The sequence below is a fragment of the Haemaphysalis longicornis genome, unplaced genomic scaffold (genome assembly GCF_048455015.1).
Source record: "Haemaphysalis longicornis isolate Haplotype H1 unplaced genomic scaffold, Haemaphysalis longicornis Haplotype H1 scaffold_8, whole genome shotgun sequence".
In the NCBI taxonomy this organism is placed as follows: Eukaryota; Metazoa; Arthropoda; class Arachnida; order Ixodida; family Ixodidae; genus Haemaphysalis; species Haemaphysalis longicornis.
Genome location: NW_027526445.1, coordinates 96,945,890 through 96,961,943, shown reverse-complemented (window position 1 = coordinate 96,961,943; position 16,054 = coordinate 96,945,890). Strand labels below are relative to the sequence as shown.

At 44.7% G+C, this 16,054-nt stretch overlaps 1 protein-coding gene across 2 annotated transcripts in view; it reads left to right on the top strand.

Moving 5' to 3' along the window:
* Positions 1-14,482, top strand: part of LOC144149407 (uncharacterized) — a 44,655-nt gene extending 30,173 nt beyond the window's left edge. For both annotated transcript variants that reach the window (XM_077680968.1, XM_077680967.1), the window contains exon 9: positions 10,701-14,482. In XM_077680968.1, the coding sequence (XP_077537094.1) occupies positions 10,701-10,817 (117 nt within the window). In that variant the 3' untranslated portion in view covers positions 10,818-14,482. The remainder of the gene's footprint in view (positions 1-10,700) is intronic.
* The last annotated feature ends 1,572 nt before the right edge of the window (positions 14,483-16,054 follow it).

Below are 16,054 nucleotides of genomic sequence, written 5' to 3'. Positions count from 1 at the left end.
CCAAAGCTGGCTAAAGTCACTGGCACTTTGAGGAGCTCGTGGAAAATTGGAAACTTTTACCACTGTAAAACAAAATTTACTGCAGCTATTGCCCTAGTTCTTTAAATGTCAAGACTTTGCATACTTTCAAATGATTTAATTTTTTTTTTTTTGCTTGTTGAGCGAATTCTGTTTAATAAAAATCCCAAATTGGGAAAAATTTGGAAAATTGCCCAAATGTGGGGCTTTTTTTTTTCTCAGAATTTAAACGAGCTAGGTAGTTGCAGTTTTGTAGTGTTATTATTCATTCTATCCTTGCTTCTTCAATCTTCGTTGCAATTCTACTTTATGTGAGCAAGATGCGTCACTATAAAAAAAAAAAGCCCTGTACTGCAGCTAGGTAACACATTTTGGTATACAGTCTACGCTCGTTACAGCATATCTGGGAGCGTAGACTGTGAAGCTGAAACATACCTTTGTGTGAACTGCGAGGGCAACCACGCAGCGTACTGTCGTGGATGTCCAGCGTGGAAAAAAAGGAAAAAATGACATCATCACTCCGAAAGTGACTGAAAACCTAACATTTCGCGAAGCACGGAGGCGACTGTCACCAGCGCATACCCGTCCATACTCCGCTGTGGCGCAACAGGGCGCAGCATCACAGCGGTCTTTGGCGCCTGCTGAGGCCACACCAAGTGAGGCTGAAGCAAGGGCCCCCGCGCCCCCGGTGGAAGCAGCTAGCACTGCACCACCACCTCCAAAGCGGGCTGCACGGACCCCTGGTTCGGCAGTCTCCGAGGCCTCGCCCGACACGGTGAGGTCGAACAGTTCGACACACGCGCGTCCTGCACAAACCTTCAGCATCTCTGAAGAGACAATGGACACAACTAAGGTTCTCGGCCGTCTACTTCGGAGGTGCGGCGGAACTCCCTGGAAAATGGAAAGAAAGGCAAAAAACCGTATCACAGGACCGAAAACCTAGTTCTCACTTGATACAAACATAACATGGCATTCCTAGTCTGCTGGAATTGTAGAGGACTTTTAAACGATTTAAATGACGTCAAAGAAATATTCGCTACTCATTCACCGGTAGTCTTGTGCGTTCAGAAAACGAACTTGGGTCTGAAACGTTACAATATACTGAAAGGATACCAGGTGTTTCGTTGTGACCGCGATCAGGCGAATAGGTTCTCTGGTGGCGTTGCCATGATTGTGCAAAATGGTATTGCAGCTCAAGAACACAAACTGAAAACTAGGCTAGAAGCAGTGGCTGCCACCATGCAATCACAGTCTGCTGTGTCCATTGGAACCACAACTCACGGCAACACTGCTTGAACTAGACGACTTAGTAAATCAGTTACCAGAACCGTTCTTAATAGTAGGTGATTTTAGTGCCCACTCATTTTTTTGGGGAAGTGAAAAAACTGATGCAAGAGGCCAGATTCTGGAATATTTGATTTTGTCCAATAATGTCTGCTTACTCAATACTGGCAAGCCTACATACAGGAAAGATGAGCTGCCTAGATTTATCCTTTAGTTGACCGTCTGTTTTTAGTGATTTTAAATGGGATATCATAGACAACCCATATGGGAGCGATCATCTATCTGTACTCATTAGCGTAACATCATCACCAACCATTATCCCGACGAAGCCACGCAGGTGGAAACTTCAGTTTGCCGACTGGGGACTTTTTACTTCGGAAGCAAATTTAGACGAAGTTTTTTCAGACACTCTTAGTATTGACGAATTGAATGAAGTGTTTACATTCCGCATTGTTAATGCTGCACGCGTAGCTATCCCACAGTCCGCGGGAGTGGTGAGGCTAAGCCGCAAAGTATGGTGGACCCCAGAATGTAAGGAGGCAAAAAAGCAGCATAATAAAGAATGGGGAAGTCTTTAGAAGGTACCCAACACAGGAAAATCTAATAAATTTTAAAAAGGTAAGAGCTAAAGCAAGGTACATTCGCCGCAAAGCTGAGAAAGGCTCACGGCAAAATTATGTCTCGTCCATAAACAGCTCCGTAACATCGAAGGAGGTATGGGAGCAAATTCATAAGCTAAACGGGATGTACTTCCCCTGCACAGTTCCCCTTTTAACAGCACCGGGTGTGCAAATAAGCATTGAAGAAGAGGCAGATACACTGGGGGAACACTTCGCCAGAGCATCAAGTTTTGCACACTACACAGAAGCGTTCTTGAGGTATAAAAACACAGCTGAGAAACAACTACTGCCAACATGCGGTGGCACAAACGAACATACAACACTCTATTTACACTCCAAGAACTAAAAAGACCTCTTTTGAGGCTGGTGAGCAGACCGCCCCCGGGCCAGGTGATATACATTATGAAATGCTCGCTCATCTATCTGGTCCTGCTGTAGAAGCACTTCTGAAGTTTTTTAACAAAATTTGGGTGTCGGGATAAATGCTGGGAGCTTGGAAAAAAAGCTTTTATTGTAGCATTCTTAAAACCCGGAAAACCGCCAACCTCCCCTGGTAGTTATAGACCAATAGCCCTTACGAGCTGTCTGGCCAAAACTTTTGAACTTGTTGTGAATACCAGGTTAAGTTTTGTCCTACAATCAAATGAACTTCTAGACATTCACCAGTGCGGATTTAAAAAAAGCATGCTCAACAACCGACCATCTTGTCCGCCTCGAAAATGCCGTGCGAGAAGCATTTATACACAAACAACACTGTCTTGCTGTCTTTTTTAATCTACATGGAGGTATGGAATAATGCGGGATTTTGTAGAATTAGGCATCCGTGGAAGAATGCTGAATTGCCTGAATGACTTCATGACAAATCGTTCATTTCAAGTGCGCCTGGGCTCAACCCTGTCGAGGAATTTTGTACAGGAGAACGGGGTCCCTCAGGGCTGTATTCTTAGCACAACACTGTTTGTCGTAAAAATGAACTCCTTATCCAAAATAATTCCAAGGTCGATTATGTATTCTGTTTATGTTGATGATCTTCAAATAGCTTGCACATCCTCCAATGTAACGACATGCGAGAGACAAGTACAGTTGACTATAAATAAACTGATAACATGGGCAGACAGAAATGGTTTCCAGTTTTCACCACACACAACAGTCGCTATTTTTTTATCACTCAAACGAGGCCTGCAGACCGACCCCACCCTACACCTAAAAGAAATAAATTTACCATGCGAAATGAACACAAATTTCTCGGCATAGCATTTGACAAAAAACTCACTTTCTTGCCTCACATCAATATCTTGAAAAAGAAAGCATCCCGAGCTCTAAATATACATAAGGTTCTGTCACACAAACACTGGGGTTCCGACAGATCATGCCTTCTACAAGTTTATCACTCCGTCATTCGCTCTTGTTAAGACTATGGTTGCATTATGTATGGCTCAGCAAGGCAGTCCTACTTGAAACGAGTGGATCCCGTACATAATTTAGGTTTACGACTCTCATCTGGTGCATATAGGACATCACCCATTAGTAGTCTTTATGTTGAAGCCAATGAACCATCACTTACACACAGAAGAACCATGCTGACATGCTCATACATCTTAAAGATCCGTTCACTACCAAAGCATCTGTGCTACAGTCGAACCCCGCTACAACGAAATTTCCGCTTCAATGAAATATTTCCAATTCCCCGTCAGCTAGCCATAGAAGTCAATGCAACAAAGTCCTCGCCACAACGAACCATTTGTCTGGCTTGCTTTCGCTTCAACGAAATTTTAGATGATTTGGGCTGGGTTCGAAGAATTATTTTACAATAAAATAAGCATAGCGCCAGCTATCTGTAACTTTTTGTACATTCAGGACGCTTAGTTTCACCGAAAACATGCGCGTTGCGAGCACACCGCCACCCAAAACAAAACAAAAAATAACTCATAGGCGCACGCCATTGCTTGATGGTGATAACGATGTGGCTGGCCGTCTTTACACGAGGCGCAGGCCCGCTTCGCCAAGGCGGAGCCCCAGAGCTACAGCCAATCCGTATCCAGTTGAAATTGCATGAATGTGCTCCGCTGCTGGCGCGGTGCCGTCATGTATGCGTTGTGAGCAGCTGTCCTTGCCGTTTTCCTTCTACCATTCTCCATAGCCAAGAGCAAAAATCATGTTTGCATGTTTGGTCTTGAAGCCTAGTCATCCTATCTTAGTCGCGGGCGCGCGGTCATGTTAAATGCAAGCGCGCGCGTCTTGCCTGCCAAGGTCAGTAGCTGCCGTGCCCTGTCGGAGGATAAGATAATGGCACTGCTCCTGCCACAAGCGAGAGGGGGGCTTCCCACGGCCTAGCAGCTATCTGCAAGTAATCAGCTTGGTGGGCACGCCTTGTTGTACAGCGATACGTTTTGTGCCTGCATATCTTCACCCCCCTCGGTAACGCGTTCTTTGGGTGGTGAAAAAACAGATAACCATTGGTATGTTTGTTATCCAAATAAACATGAGTTCTTGCGCGTCACTCCTTTTTCTAAACATTGTATTATGCTGCCAATGTTGCGGAAACGTACGGGGCTATTTTTCTGGCCTTTCCGTGGTGTGTTGGGGCAGATTTCGCCTCAACGAATTTTCGCTTCAACGAAATTTTTCGCACGTCCCGTCAATTTCGTTGTAGCGGGATTCGACTGTATCTTATAGTTACGAAGTGCCCTTCTAGGACACTGTTTAATAACAAACCCCAAGCTATTAGACCATTGCTCGTTCTATTTGAAGAGAAATGCCAAGACCTTAGTTTGCTGTACACATTACCTGAGACTGCCCAAAAAACAAAACTATTACCACCTTGGTATACATTCCCTTCTGCGTGCGATTTTACACTGACACAGTTTCAAAAAAAGAAAACGCCGCGCGGACACATATTACACGAGTTTTTGGCACTAAACGAAAAATACAAAGGCTACACCTCATTCAACACAGACGGTTCCAAAACATCATGTTATGCTGGGAGTGCAATAATACAAGGTAAATGTGAGAAAATGATCAGGCTACCTCAGTGCGCCACGGTTTTCACAGCGGAGTCTTATGCCATTGCTGTGGCTGTAAAAAGAATAAGGAAGGAAATCATTCCGAAAAGTGTTATCTACACAGACTCGCTCAGCGCGATCACAGCCCTACATTACAAAAATGCAGATCAGCCCATAATAGGAGACATAATACACAATTTAGCGACAGCAAAGACACAGGGACAGAAAATTAAGCTGTGCTGGGTTCCTAGCCATGTTGGGATCAATGGTAATGAGAGAGCCGATGCGTGTGCTGCACAGGCTGGTAGCAAAACAGTAACACACGTACATATTCCTCATAGCGACTGTATGAAATTTATACGGAGTAAACACAGAGAAACATGGCAGTCCTCATGGGATAACGAAACAAACAACAAACAACAAACTTCACATAGTTAAACCTACTATAGCAGAGTGGGAATCAAGCAAACAGGAAGAACGTTCACAGAAGTTATTTTATGTCGTCTCCACGTTGGATATACACATCTGACACATAACTTCCTTCTTACGAAAGAAGATAAACCGAGATGTGAGGAATGCGACCAAGAGCTAACAGTAAACCACATGTTACTCTCATGTACGAAATTTGAGGTCCTGAGAAACAAGCATTTGAGGCTGTTCTACGACGAACACATACCATTTCACGCCAGTCTACTTTTAGGAGAAAAGGCTCTTGTTAAAATTTCCTCCGTTTTTAGTTTTATAAAAGAAGCAGGGCTTCTAAACAAGCTGTAACGCTGTAATGCGCTGTAACAATCAGTTATTATCCACAAAATACACAAAACCTTCTTTGGTGTATGATAGCCTAAGTTGCTTATGTGCCATAAAACACAACACAACACAACACAAAACGCACATCTGGGAACAACGGACTTCCGGTTACAACAGACAATTTCTGTTGGGTTGTTCCGTCCCCATGCATTTTAAGTGAAATCCACTCTGCTCATAACGGACCCGACTGGAGCAGACTATTGGCTACAACAGGCTAAATTACAGGCAAAATTTGTTTTTCACTGAATGGCAATAGCCGACTTTCGCGGTGCCAGCACCCGATATGCCATTTCTTTGTTTATTTGGGCAACGAAACTCTCTGGCAACATTGTTGGCGCAGCCAAGCCAGTGCCAGTAGCACCTTTTTTTTTTTTGTGCGACCACCAGCAGGGTAGCTGATTTTTCTGCCGGATAAACTAAGCATAATTAACTGTGTCAAACATGGTGAAAAACATGGCAGTGTCGCTAGAAATACTGGCGTGTAAAAGCAGACGGTTGCCCAACACTGAAGACCAAGGGTGCTGCCGAAAAACGCGACTCCGGTGAGATTGAAGAACAGTGCTTTCAAATAGAGTAATTGGTGCACCCAAAGGTCAAATCTGCCCTTGTCGTAGTTTTTTATGTAATAAAGAATTTGAGTTCGGTGAATTTCGGCATTTATTATTCCCATGCATGCATATTTCCCATTTCGTTCGATGACAGAGGTAAGAAATGCCTCTGGGAGGGGGTGGTGACCATTCACGGTGTGCAATCTGCCGCTGGCCATGTGGAGTCCCAGTGGTCTAACTTTCCATTTCACTGTTGTCCTTCATGGGATTATTTCATATCAGCTGTTTTACTGACCAGGCTAAGATAAATTAAAATGCGGAAGCGGCCATGGGGGAACGTTGGGCAGCAATCTGAATGGTTTGGTGAATGGTTTCGGGTAAAGCTGCGTAGTCACCAGTGGCGTGGCCATTTCGGAGGGCCGGGGGAGGAGGTGCTAATAGCCTCCCAGCCTCCCCTATGTGACTATGTGAACCCCCTTGGATTTAATTCGTGAAAATTCGAAAGAAATCGAAGCTGGCCTTCTTTTTTTTTCTTTTTTTTTTTTGGGGGGGCTTTTAACATTTACCAAAATGCGTCACCTTGCTGCAGTACAGGGCTTTTTTTTTTCATAGTGAAGCGTCTTGCCCACATAAACTAAAATTGCCACGAAGATTGAACAAAGACTGAAGAATAACACTACAAAATTGCAACTACCTAACTTGTTCAGATTCCAACAAAAAAGCCCCATATTTGGGCAATTTTCAAGCTTTTTCCCAATTTGAGAATTTTTATTAGAAGGAATTCGCTCTGCAGTCCAAAGACGAGCACGTTAAACCGTTTGAGAGCATGCACAGTCCTTGCATAAAAAGAACTAGGGCGATAGCTGCAGTAAATTTTTTTTTACAGCGGTAAAAGGTTCCAATTTTCTGCGAGCCGCTCGACATGCCAGTAACCCTGGCCGGCCATGGAAATTTTTTTGAGAAAGGGAACATTTTTCTTCGACCAAAAAACTTAGCACATGTTTTTCTCTGGGCACAAGGAGCTATATATAAATTTTTCATCAAAACTGATGATGTCGACCGAACACGCCTGGCCGATCTCTTGTGAAAACACCCAAGACAACAGCCGTTCTGGCGCAATCACACAATGCAACGTTGCAAAAGAGTTTATTTTTGCGTTTCAGACATGCTACACTTTCAGCTTCCAATTTTGCGGTTTGGCCCAGCTGTCCACTTCCGTATCGTACAGGTAGCTGTCAACATCAGGGCCTTCAACTGCGTTGCGAATGTCACAGTCCATTGTTGTCTCGTTGAGGCAATTCCTCGGTTGTGCCTTGATGAGTTTCAGAGCTGAAAAGTCTCTCGCACAGTCCGCCGTGGGCAGTGGGAGCACAAGGTTTGATCCAGTTGTTGGTGCAGTGAGCGGGATCGTCTGTTTGAAATCGTGTACCACGGAAAGCAAAGATTCTGCAAACAGTCGCATGCCAGCGTGAAGTTGGCGAAGGCAGTCCACTCTGGAGGGTGTATGGTTTTCCAGGACCAGGGCACAGCTTTTCCAGCGCATTGGCGATTTAACTTCCATTACCACCCACCGTCTTTTTGTAGCTGCTGCAGGGCAAACACGAGAGAATAACTGGCCAGTGTGGGGTGGTCGTGGACCCTGTTCGTGATGTTGTGTACCAGCTGGTCAACTAATGCACTTTTGGTGCTATGGAGCCGTTCTTCAGCTTATTCTGGGACAGCGCCTGCTTGTCATGAGGCGTCGCTACCTGCAACACGGCAGCCGATAAGCGGGAACACGTGAAAACCGCAACCAGTGTGCTTAAACGTGTCCCACCATTTTCAGCAGTAAATGGAAACTCCAGCTCTGCCAGTAACTTTGTAAACGGTAGCGTAAATATGATAGCAGGATGCCAAATGCCTTAACAATGAAGCCAAATTAAAGAAGGCAAGGCGCAACCATGTTGCAAATAGATGCCCACCGCGACGATCGAAAAAGAACTTGCGCAGCAATTACGAGCAGCGTGATTGGTGTCGCCAGGCCGTACGTCTTGTCGACGATTACCACCAGCTTCGTGTCCTGTGTTTCTAACTCGTGAGGATGTGTGGCCGCTTTCCAGCGGCGTCCATGCTTTCCCATAACAGTGCACTTGTGGAAGTGGGCGCCTAGCGCTTGTAGCTTGTAGCTTCCAGCGTGTGGGCGCAGAAAGCTGACCACCAGAGCAGAAAATTGGAAGCCCGAGAGGTTGTTGGTGGTGGGCGGGTGGTCATGAAGGTGGGCAGCAAAATTACCACTATCCACTGCCCCGAATTCAATTTCGAGTAGGTTTTAATCGCACTGGGCCAGAAGTCTGCTTCGTTTGTCGTGGAGGTCGTGCTTCCGCAATACGCAGTGTTGTTAAAGCTAAAATCTCCATCTTTTTTGGCAGCATCCATCAACGTGCGACTGGCTTTTCATGCTGATGGCGGCAAATGAGGGGAACTGTAAGCTGAAGTGAAACTAGAAGTATCCGTGTGGTTCCAGATGAAAAGAAAGAAAAAATTCATTAGCAGGCCCTGAATACCTGCCTGCAGTCTTTAAAGGGGCCATAAAGACAAAGTAAAGCTTTGTTCTATTTGAAAGAACTAGACATTGGTAGCTGATTCAGTTCCATTCCAGCCACGAGAGGTTTTTAACTGGAAAGATTGAAGAAATATTAACAAACTTTAAAATTTTGCGTTGCAGTGATGTAATATTGGCACGGATGACGGCTTATGGGACGGCACCAAAAATGCTTTTATCAGTGTATTAACGGCGCGTGAGCGTTCAGGTGAAATGATGAACCACACCTGGAAGCCCCGCTGCAATCATCCAGTCAGGTGTTTCTGACTGTAGCTTTCGGTGGTGGCCACCAATCGCAGAAACAAAGTTCTATGACATCATAGAAAAATTGCCGGAAGAAAGATGGAGAGTTTGCCACTGTTAAATGTGTTTTCTTTAATATCGCAAATACTATTTGTTTGCAGTGGGCGATAAAATTAATGTCATTGTTATCGAGACAAGGCAGCCTAATGAACCGAACTTCTAGTATTTGGTCTTCATGTCCCCTTAATGCATGAGCCGCACTCGATGTGTTACTTGGCTCAGCTGGCAGAAAGTGCGCCATCTTCGGTTCCACATAACCGCTAAGTGAAGCCAGGAAACATTCATGAAAATGCCCATCAACTGCGAATGAGAGTTCAGTTGCATTTTCTGCTGATCAAAAAACATGAACATTTGCTACTGTCTGAGGTGACGCGCTAAGCAGACCCTTAATTTGTGAAAAGATGTCTCTTTGCCTCAGAAACTGCATCTTGGTGTTTCCCACAGAGTGCTTTGCTATGCTAAAGCAGAATTTACCACTCTGAGGTTCCCCAAAACTCTTTTTGAGATTGCTCGACAAAGTGCACCAAAGTGACTGCTCCCAATCACGTCACTCTTCTTGGGATTACTTTAATTAACAATGAGTGTTGGTGGGGCTCCGCCATACCCAACCTTTGTTCTACATTTATGTCAAAGGTGAACTTCTTTTTGTGTGTGTGTGTATGCGTTTTATTCTGGGGTACCTCAAACTGTGCCTCTGGAAAGTGTGTGCAACTTGCTTCGGCCCACATCATTGATTTCACCACCATTTCACACGACTTTACATTGCAGTGCTTTTACAAAAAGTTATGCCCCCCTCCGTCTATCGGCAACAATGTTTGCACGCGAAGCTTTCTTGCGGGGGATTCCTTGGTTGTCGTCTGAGTTTGGACTTTTGATCGCACCGACTTTGACTTTGACTCCTCACACGAAGAAAGCTTCGTTTTCAAGTATCGTCGTCGTCAGATGAAGGCGTGCGTGTTTTTCCTGTTGTTTTGCATGTCCACGAACCCCTCTCCAAATCCAAACTACTTCGACCATGCCGGAATGGCGCACTCAGATAGGCGTTGGCTTCATCATGTGAGGGACCCAATTTCGATTCCAACCAGGGGAAGCAGGTTTTTTCTTTTTCACCCATGGTCATCATCATCATCACCAGCCTATCTACGCCCACTGCAGGGCAAAGCCTCTCCCATTAATCTCCAATTACCCCGGTCCTGTGCTAACTGCACCCAATTTATCCCCACAAACTTCCTGATCCCATCTGCCCATCTAACTTTCTGCCGCCCCCTGCAACCCTTTCCTTCCCTAGGGATCCACTCTGTTACCCTTAATGACCAATGGTTATCTTGCCTTTGCATTACATGCCCTGCCCACGTCCATTTCTTCTTCTTAATGTCTACTAATACCATCATCATCATTGTCAGAGAAAGTTGGCTTTCCTGCAGTGTGTTTCCAACGCTACGCATGTTATCAGTGAGACATAGCAAGCTTCGGTTTAAAAGGCTGTTTTCTCAATGCCCATCTTTTTCCCCTTTCCACTGTGTGTGCCTTTTAGGAGCCCCCACCGACGTACGAAGAGGCCGTCAGGGGTGTGCCCGTCGCCAGCACTCAGCAGGCGGCAACGACGATCCCCGGAGGGAATGCCACCGCACAGCCAACGCGACACCCCTGAGAGGATAAGAACAAGAGAGAGAGAGAGATCACCTCGGAAGTCGTCCCTGCCTCTCCCAACGTTTTTTTTTATTAACTGCCTGCAATCACAGAAGACCACTTACATTCACAGACTTCACCTGTGTGACGTGCTAGGCTTGACAGGAGGTAAAGTGGTGGGCGTGAGGAATAAACGTGACGATGCTTGACAGAAGTGGGAAAAAAAAGAAAGAAAATGAAAAAAAAAAGAGAAGGTCGGTGCAGTGTGTGATGCAGAGAGGGTTTTTGAAAGCCTCGTCCTGAAGAAGGTGGTGTAGTATTTGAAAATGGGGGGACTCGTCGCAAAAACTGTGTCATTGCCAGTGTGTTTTTGTGTGCGGTCACTCCTTAAAAAACAAAAAAAAAATTAAAAGTGTTAAGAAATGCCACTTTCAGTTTTCACCGTACGAGCTTACGTTTTCTTATTTATCTCGTGTTTTTATCGTGTTGGCTTTCATAGTGCTCGGTTTAGGTTAAGGCTTTTCCAGTCTCCACTACGATTTGAGCCGAAAGCGATTTAGCAAATGCTCAATGTGTTTTGAGGACCTTGCTAAAAAGAAACACCCGGTACAGTGAAATTCTGGACGATATACGGGAATCGCAACGGCCTTACGCAGTCGAAGCAAACGCGCAGATGAGGCAATGGCATGCTAGCACAGAAGCTGTAGTCAATGTATTTCTCTGCTCTTTTGTCTGGCCAGCGTCGCACATTTGTGCCACATTACTCCGCAGTGTGTCTTTGGGCAAGGAATGTGTAAACGCTGTAAACGTGAAGAGGAACTGTACTTCTCTGCAACGTTAAATCTGTCAATGTGTCGAGATTAGCAGTTACTGCTGTAGAACCAATACTACAGTGTTCTGTGGAACAACAGTACAGTTTGTCGCATTTTTTTTCGTTGTACTGGAGTTCTTTGCTTTGCTGCCTCCTCTCACCTTTTGAGGTGTTTAACTTAGCACACCCCCCTCCTTGAGTCTCTTTCCTGCACGTTTGACATACCCCACACACATTTGAAGGCCCAGCAGATTGCGAGCACTTTCCGTTCCGGGAAGGCCACGAAACAAGATTCAGTAGAACAAGCAGCTGTCTTGTTCGAAGGGTATTCACTGTCTGTACGGAAACATGAGCACAAGTTTATTGGGTGTTGCGTTTAGCTCGTTGCCTCTTCCACATTTTATGGTGATTTAGCCCAGCACTGGAAACCATTCTCAGGCACTTCGGACAAAAAAGAAAAGGCTGCACTTGTTCAAACCATCAAACGGGCTGCTTGCCGTTCGCTTTTCGAGGTGTTAAATCGCAGTTCAAACTAATAAACTTTGATGTAACCTTGTCTTGGAAAAAAAGAAAGGCATTGTTGTGTACAAGCTGTACAAGTGTATCGTCTCTGCCTCTTGTCGACCGCAAACATAACTTTCGACCACGGTGTTTGTTGAATCTTCAAAGGCGGAAGGCTTTTTTGTTTGTTTGCTTAACCGCGTAACCTCGCATCCTTAACAACCACAACGCAGGGTGTTGCATTTTAACTGACGTGTTCTCGCGTCCTGGGTCCCTTACCTGTTTTTGCTGGGTCGTCTCCGTGACACGCTTTTTTCGAAGCTCAGTAACGCCAACCTGCTTGCGATATCGCGAGGCAAACACAAGCGTGCTGGCTGGTGTAACACCGGACGCCAAACAAGGGCTAGTGTACTCTTACTACAACCTAGTCGAGTAGAGCCGATTTACTAAGGAAGCAAGCTGCTGCCGTGCTTAGGACGCACTAGCGCGAAGACTCCTCCGAGTCGTAGAGTGTGTCTTATACTCTGCCCTAGCCCCCCCCCTACGCTGCGTTCTTTCGCCCCTGTTTGTGTACACTCTGTCCTAAGTTCTGACTGCAGTGCCAGCAGGTTAAGTTTTTGTATCTGTGATAAGTATTTTTTACTCTAAACGTGCGTACCAGTAACCGTCCCTCTTCCCCCCCTCCACTGCTTTGAATCTGCTGTTTCTTCTCTGAAGGTTTTATCCCGCTCTAGTGTATTATAGGTAACCACACTCCCTCTCTCACTCTGGTAGCTACTGTTACACGTTTGTAAATGCGGCCCGCTTGCCTTTCCCATGTTCCCCCCCCCCCCCCCCCGAATGTTTTGAGACGCTGCTTTGACGTCGGGATGTTCTCTGCAGACTGTTTTTTCATTTCCCCGCAATGTCCGATCAAAGGCTGCTATGAGCAAATCTATATCCCGGGTATGTCTAGGGGATGATGTCCCGATTGTGCCGATGGACTCTTGCACAAATATGTTATCTTTTGTTTTATTGCCTCTTGTATTGCCTCTTGTAATTGTATGGTTCTTTTCTTTCCCTTCTGCAATAATTTTTAACGAGGATCGCTAGGAGAAAATTTTGCAAATCTCTGCTGGGTACGTAATGTATGTCTAAGTTACGTCTGGGGGATGTCCTGGTTGCGACGATAGATTCTCGCGCAAATACGTAACCTTTTGTTTTGTTGCCTCTCGTAACTGCTTGTGCTTCATTCGGGTGTAATTGTACGCTTCTTTTCTCTTCCTCCTGCAATTTTTAATGAGAACCGCTATGGAAAAATCTTGCAAATATACTGCGGGTACGTAATTATATGTCTGGGAGATTACTCTGGCGGATTTTTTGCGCAGGAGTATTGTTGGTACCGTTTGTTTTATTGCCCTTTTGTAACTACCGTTCACGCCGTTCTTCACTTGTTAGGTGTAATTGGTAGATTCCTCTTTTTCTTTGTATACCTCCAATGTCTGAACAAACCTTTCCGAGAGCAAATCTGTCCTGGCTACACGTAGCGTGTGTTGTGTAAACGATTTCTCAATTGCACTGTCAAGTCTGTGCGCAGAGACGTTAGCCTCTCTTCTTGCCTTTCATTACTTCCCGCGCACTCTTCTGACCCATTTGCGGGCGTAAGTGTATGATAGATAAGTCTGTGTTCTGAATTGAGTACCTGGCCATAGTAAATGTTGACGTATAGTAGTAACGCTCGCACCGAGTCATCTGTTTCTTTCCGTAGTCAAGGTTTGTTTTCTTGGAACAGGTATTTTCTTTGTACAGTGTAAAGCGTAACAGGTGGGAGCAGTAAATGGTCTCCGTTTAGAATCTATCGTTGTTTTTAAGTAACACTGTTTGATAACCATTTTATTTTTATGGCCTGAAGGTCACTAAGGAGGAGAGAATAGTACTTGTATTGCCTACTGTGTGCTACCCGAAACAGGAGTGTGCATTTATTGGGTTCTTGTTGTGGTTAACAGTGTTCATGATCAGTGTACAGAATCGCTGAGATGATACGTGGATGTTCGATATGGCATATTCTTCGAAAATGGCGGAGTGAAAAATAAAGAAACAAAACCGCGTTTTCTTTTTCCACTAAACAAATGGTTCTCTTTGTAAAGTCTTGGCGGCGAGCAGTCAAAACTGCATTGCACTATCTGTACTACAACCTTTCCGGCCTGTGTACTCTTGCATTTCACCGTCTTTACGGATGTTGTACGACATTTGCGGAAAATGCCTGCCTGCCCGTATTCTTCTCCTTTGCTCCGCTGCCTCGCACAGTACCGCATGCTTTTCGTTTTCATCCGTGCCAGGCAGCCGGAAAACATGTTCGCTGAGGACTTCATTAAAATTTTATTCACGGCCATCAAGCTGACGTGTCCTGTGTGCATTCGTGTTCGGCGTTGTGGCTTGCTTCTGCGAAGGAAGCGACGAATCAATGAACCAAACTTGGTTGAAGCTAGACGCTACTTGCAGAAGTGTTGGTTGGTGAACTTTAGTTTTAAGGGGGCCCACTGGTCTTGGGAACTTTTTTTTTTTTTTGCTTTTGAACCAAGTTTAATGAAACTTGATGGACTTGTTCAGTTTTTTAGGTGATTTTAAACATCCAATTAGTTTTAATGGAAGAATAAAGAAATTTTTGGATTGTTCTTGAGAACAATAGAAAAAACTGTTTCAACAAAAAAATTACCTGCAGGGCATGAATAGATATTAGAAATTGTGGAGAATGCAATGTTGGAAGCAGTTCTTTTTGTATGGCAATCACGTGCAAGTTTACATCAATTGTAACTTCTAGGTTTCAAGTACTCCTGCTAACCAATTATTAATAACAATAATTAAAGAATTACTGAAATGTAAAATGCAAAATTTGTTTCTCTTATGGCAAGGTTTAAACATTCAGCTTCACAGTGCAAAGGAAATTACCTTCCTAGCTGCACTACATGCTGAGATATGCCTCTAGAGTATTTCCTTTTCTGTGATACCACGTGACTTGGTGTGCAGAAGTGGGGAATTATAGAAAAATTGTTATTTTGACATTGGAATGTCAAAATCGGGCCTGTGCAGCTTTTTTAAGTACCTGATACTGTTCAAATACCGAATTTTCTGTGGAAAAAGTCTGCAAAATAAGAGAAAATTGATACCTAAAAAGTGCTTTTTCTGGCACTTTTTTGGACCCAAGGACCGATGCGTCCTTTCAAAATATGGTGCAACGATGATTTTAATTTTGCAGTTTGTCAAGGGCATTCCTTGTTTGCAGGGAATTTTCGTCACTCTTGTAGATGACTTTGCTCTGGAAAGATATCGAAGATCATCTGTGACGTCCTTTAGTGAAGTTATTACATGTTTCAGTAACTTGACTTTGTATGCATTTGTTCCGAGGCCTGTTGGCTTTGCAGCAGATGGCTTCAGACACACCCATGAAGTATGTCCAGCCTGGACCAAATACGAAACAGGAATAGATATGCTACCGCTTCACATCTGTCGCAGCGAACAAAATCTGCGCAGAATTGCAGCAAGCAATATATATTGAACTTCTGGACACTTGAGGACGACCTGTTGCATCGCCCTGTGTACTAGTCGTCCATTGCGTGTTGATGTGGGAAGCTGGTGAGTTGCGTCACGGTGTTCCAACGCGCGTTGGCAATTCTTTCGGAGACAACTGCATTTGCCTTACAGTGTCTTGGTGCAAATTTTTTTGAGCCAGAGCTAACTATTGCGAGCCCTTCGGGGCTTGCTTCGGCCGAGAAAGTGATGAATCAATGGACAAACTTGATTGAAGTTGCACGCTACTTGCAGAAGTGTTGGTGAAGGTTAGTTAAAATATGGGCAAAAGCTATTTCATAATTCAGGGAAAGAGGCTGCGCTGTTTAGAGGATAGGCTCGTTTAGTTGCACTGGTTGGCAAGTACTCCTATGGAAACTACAACGGTACCTAGCATGTGA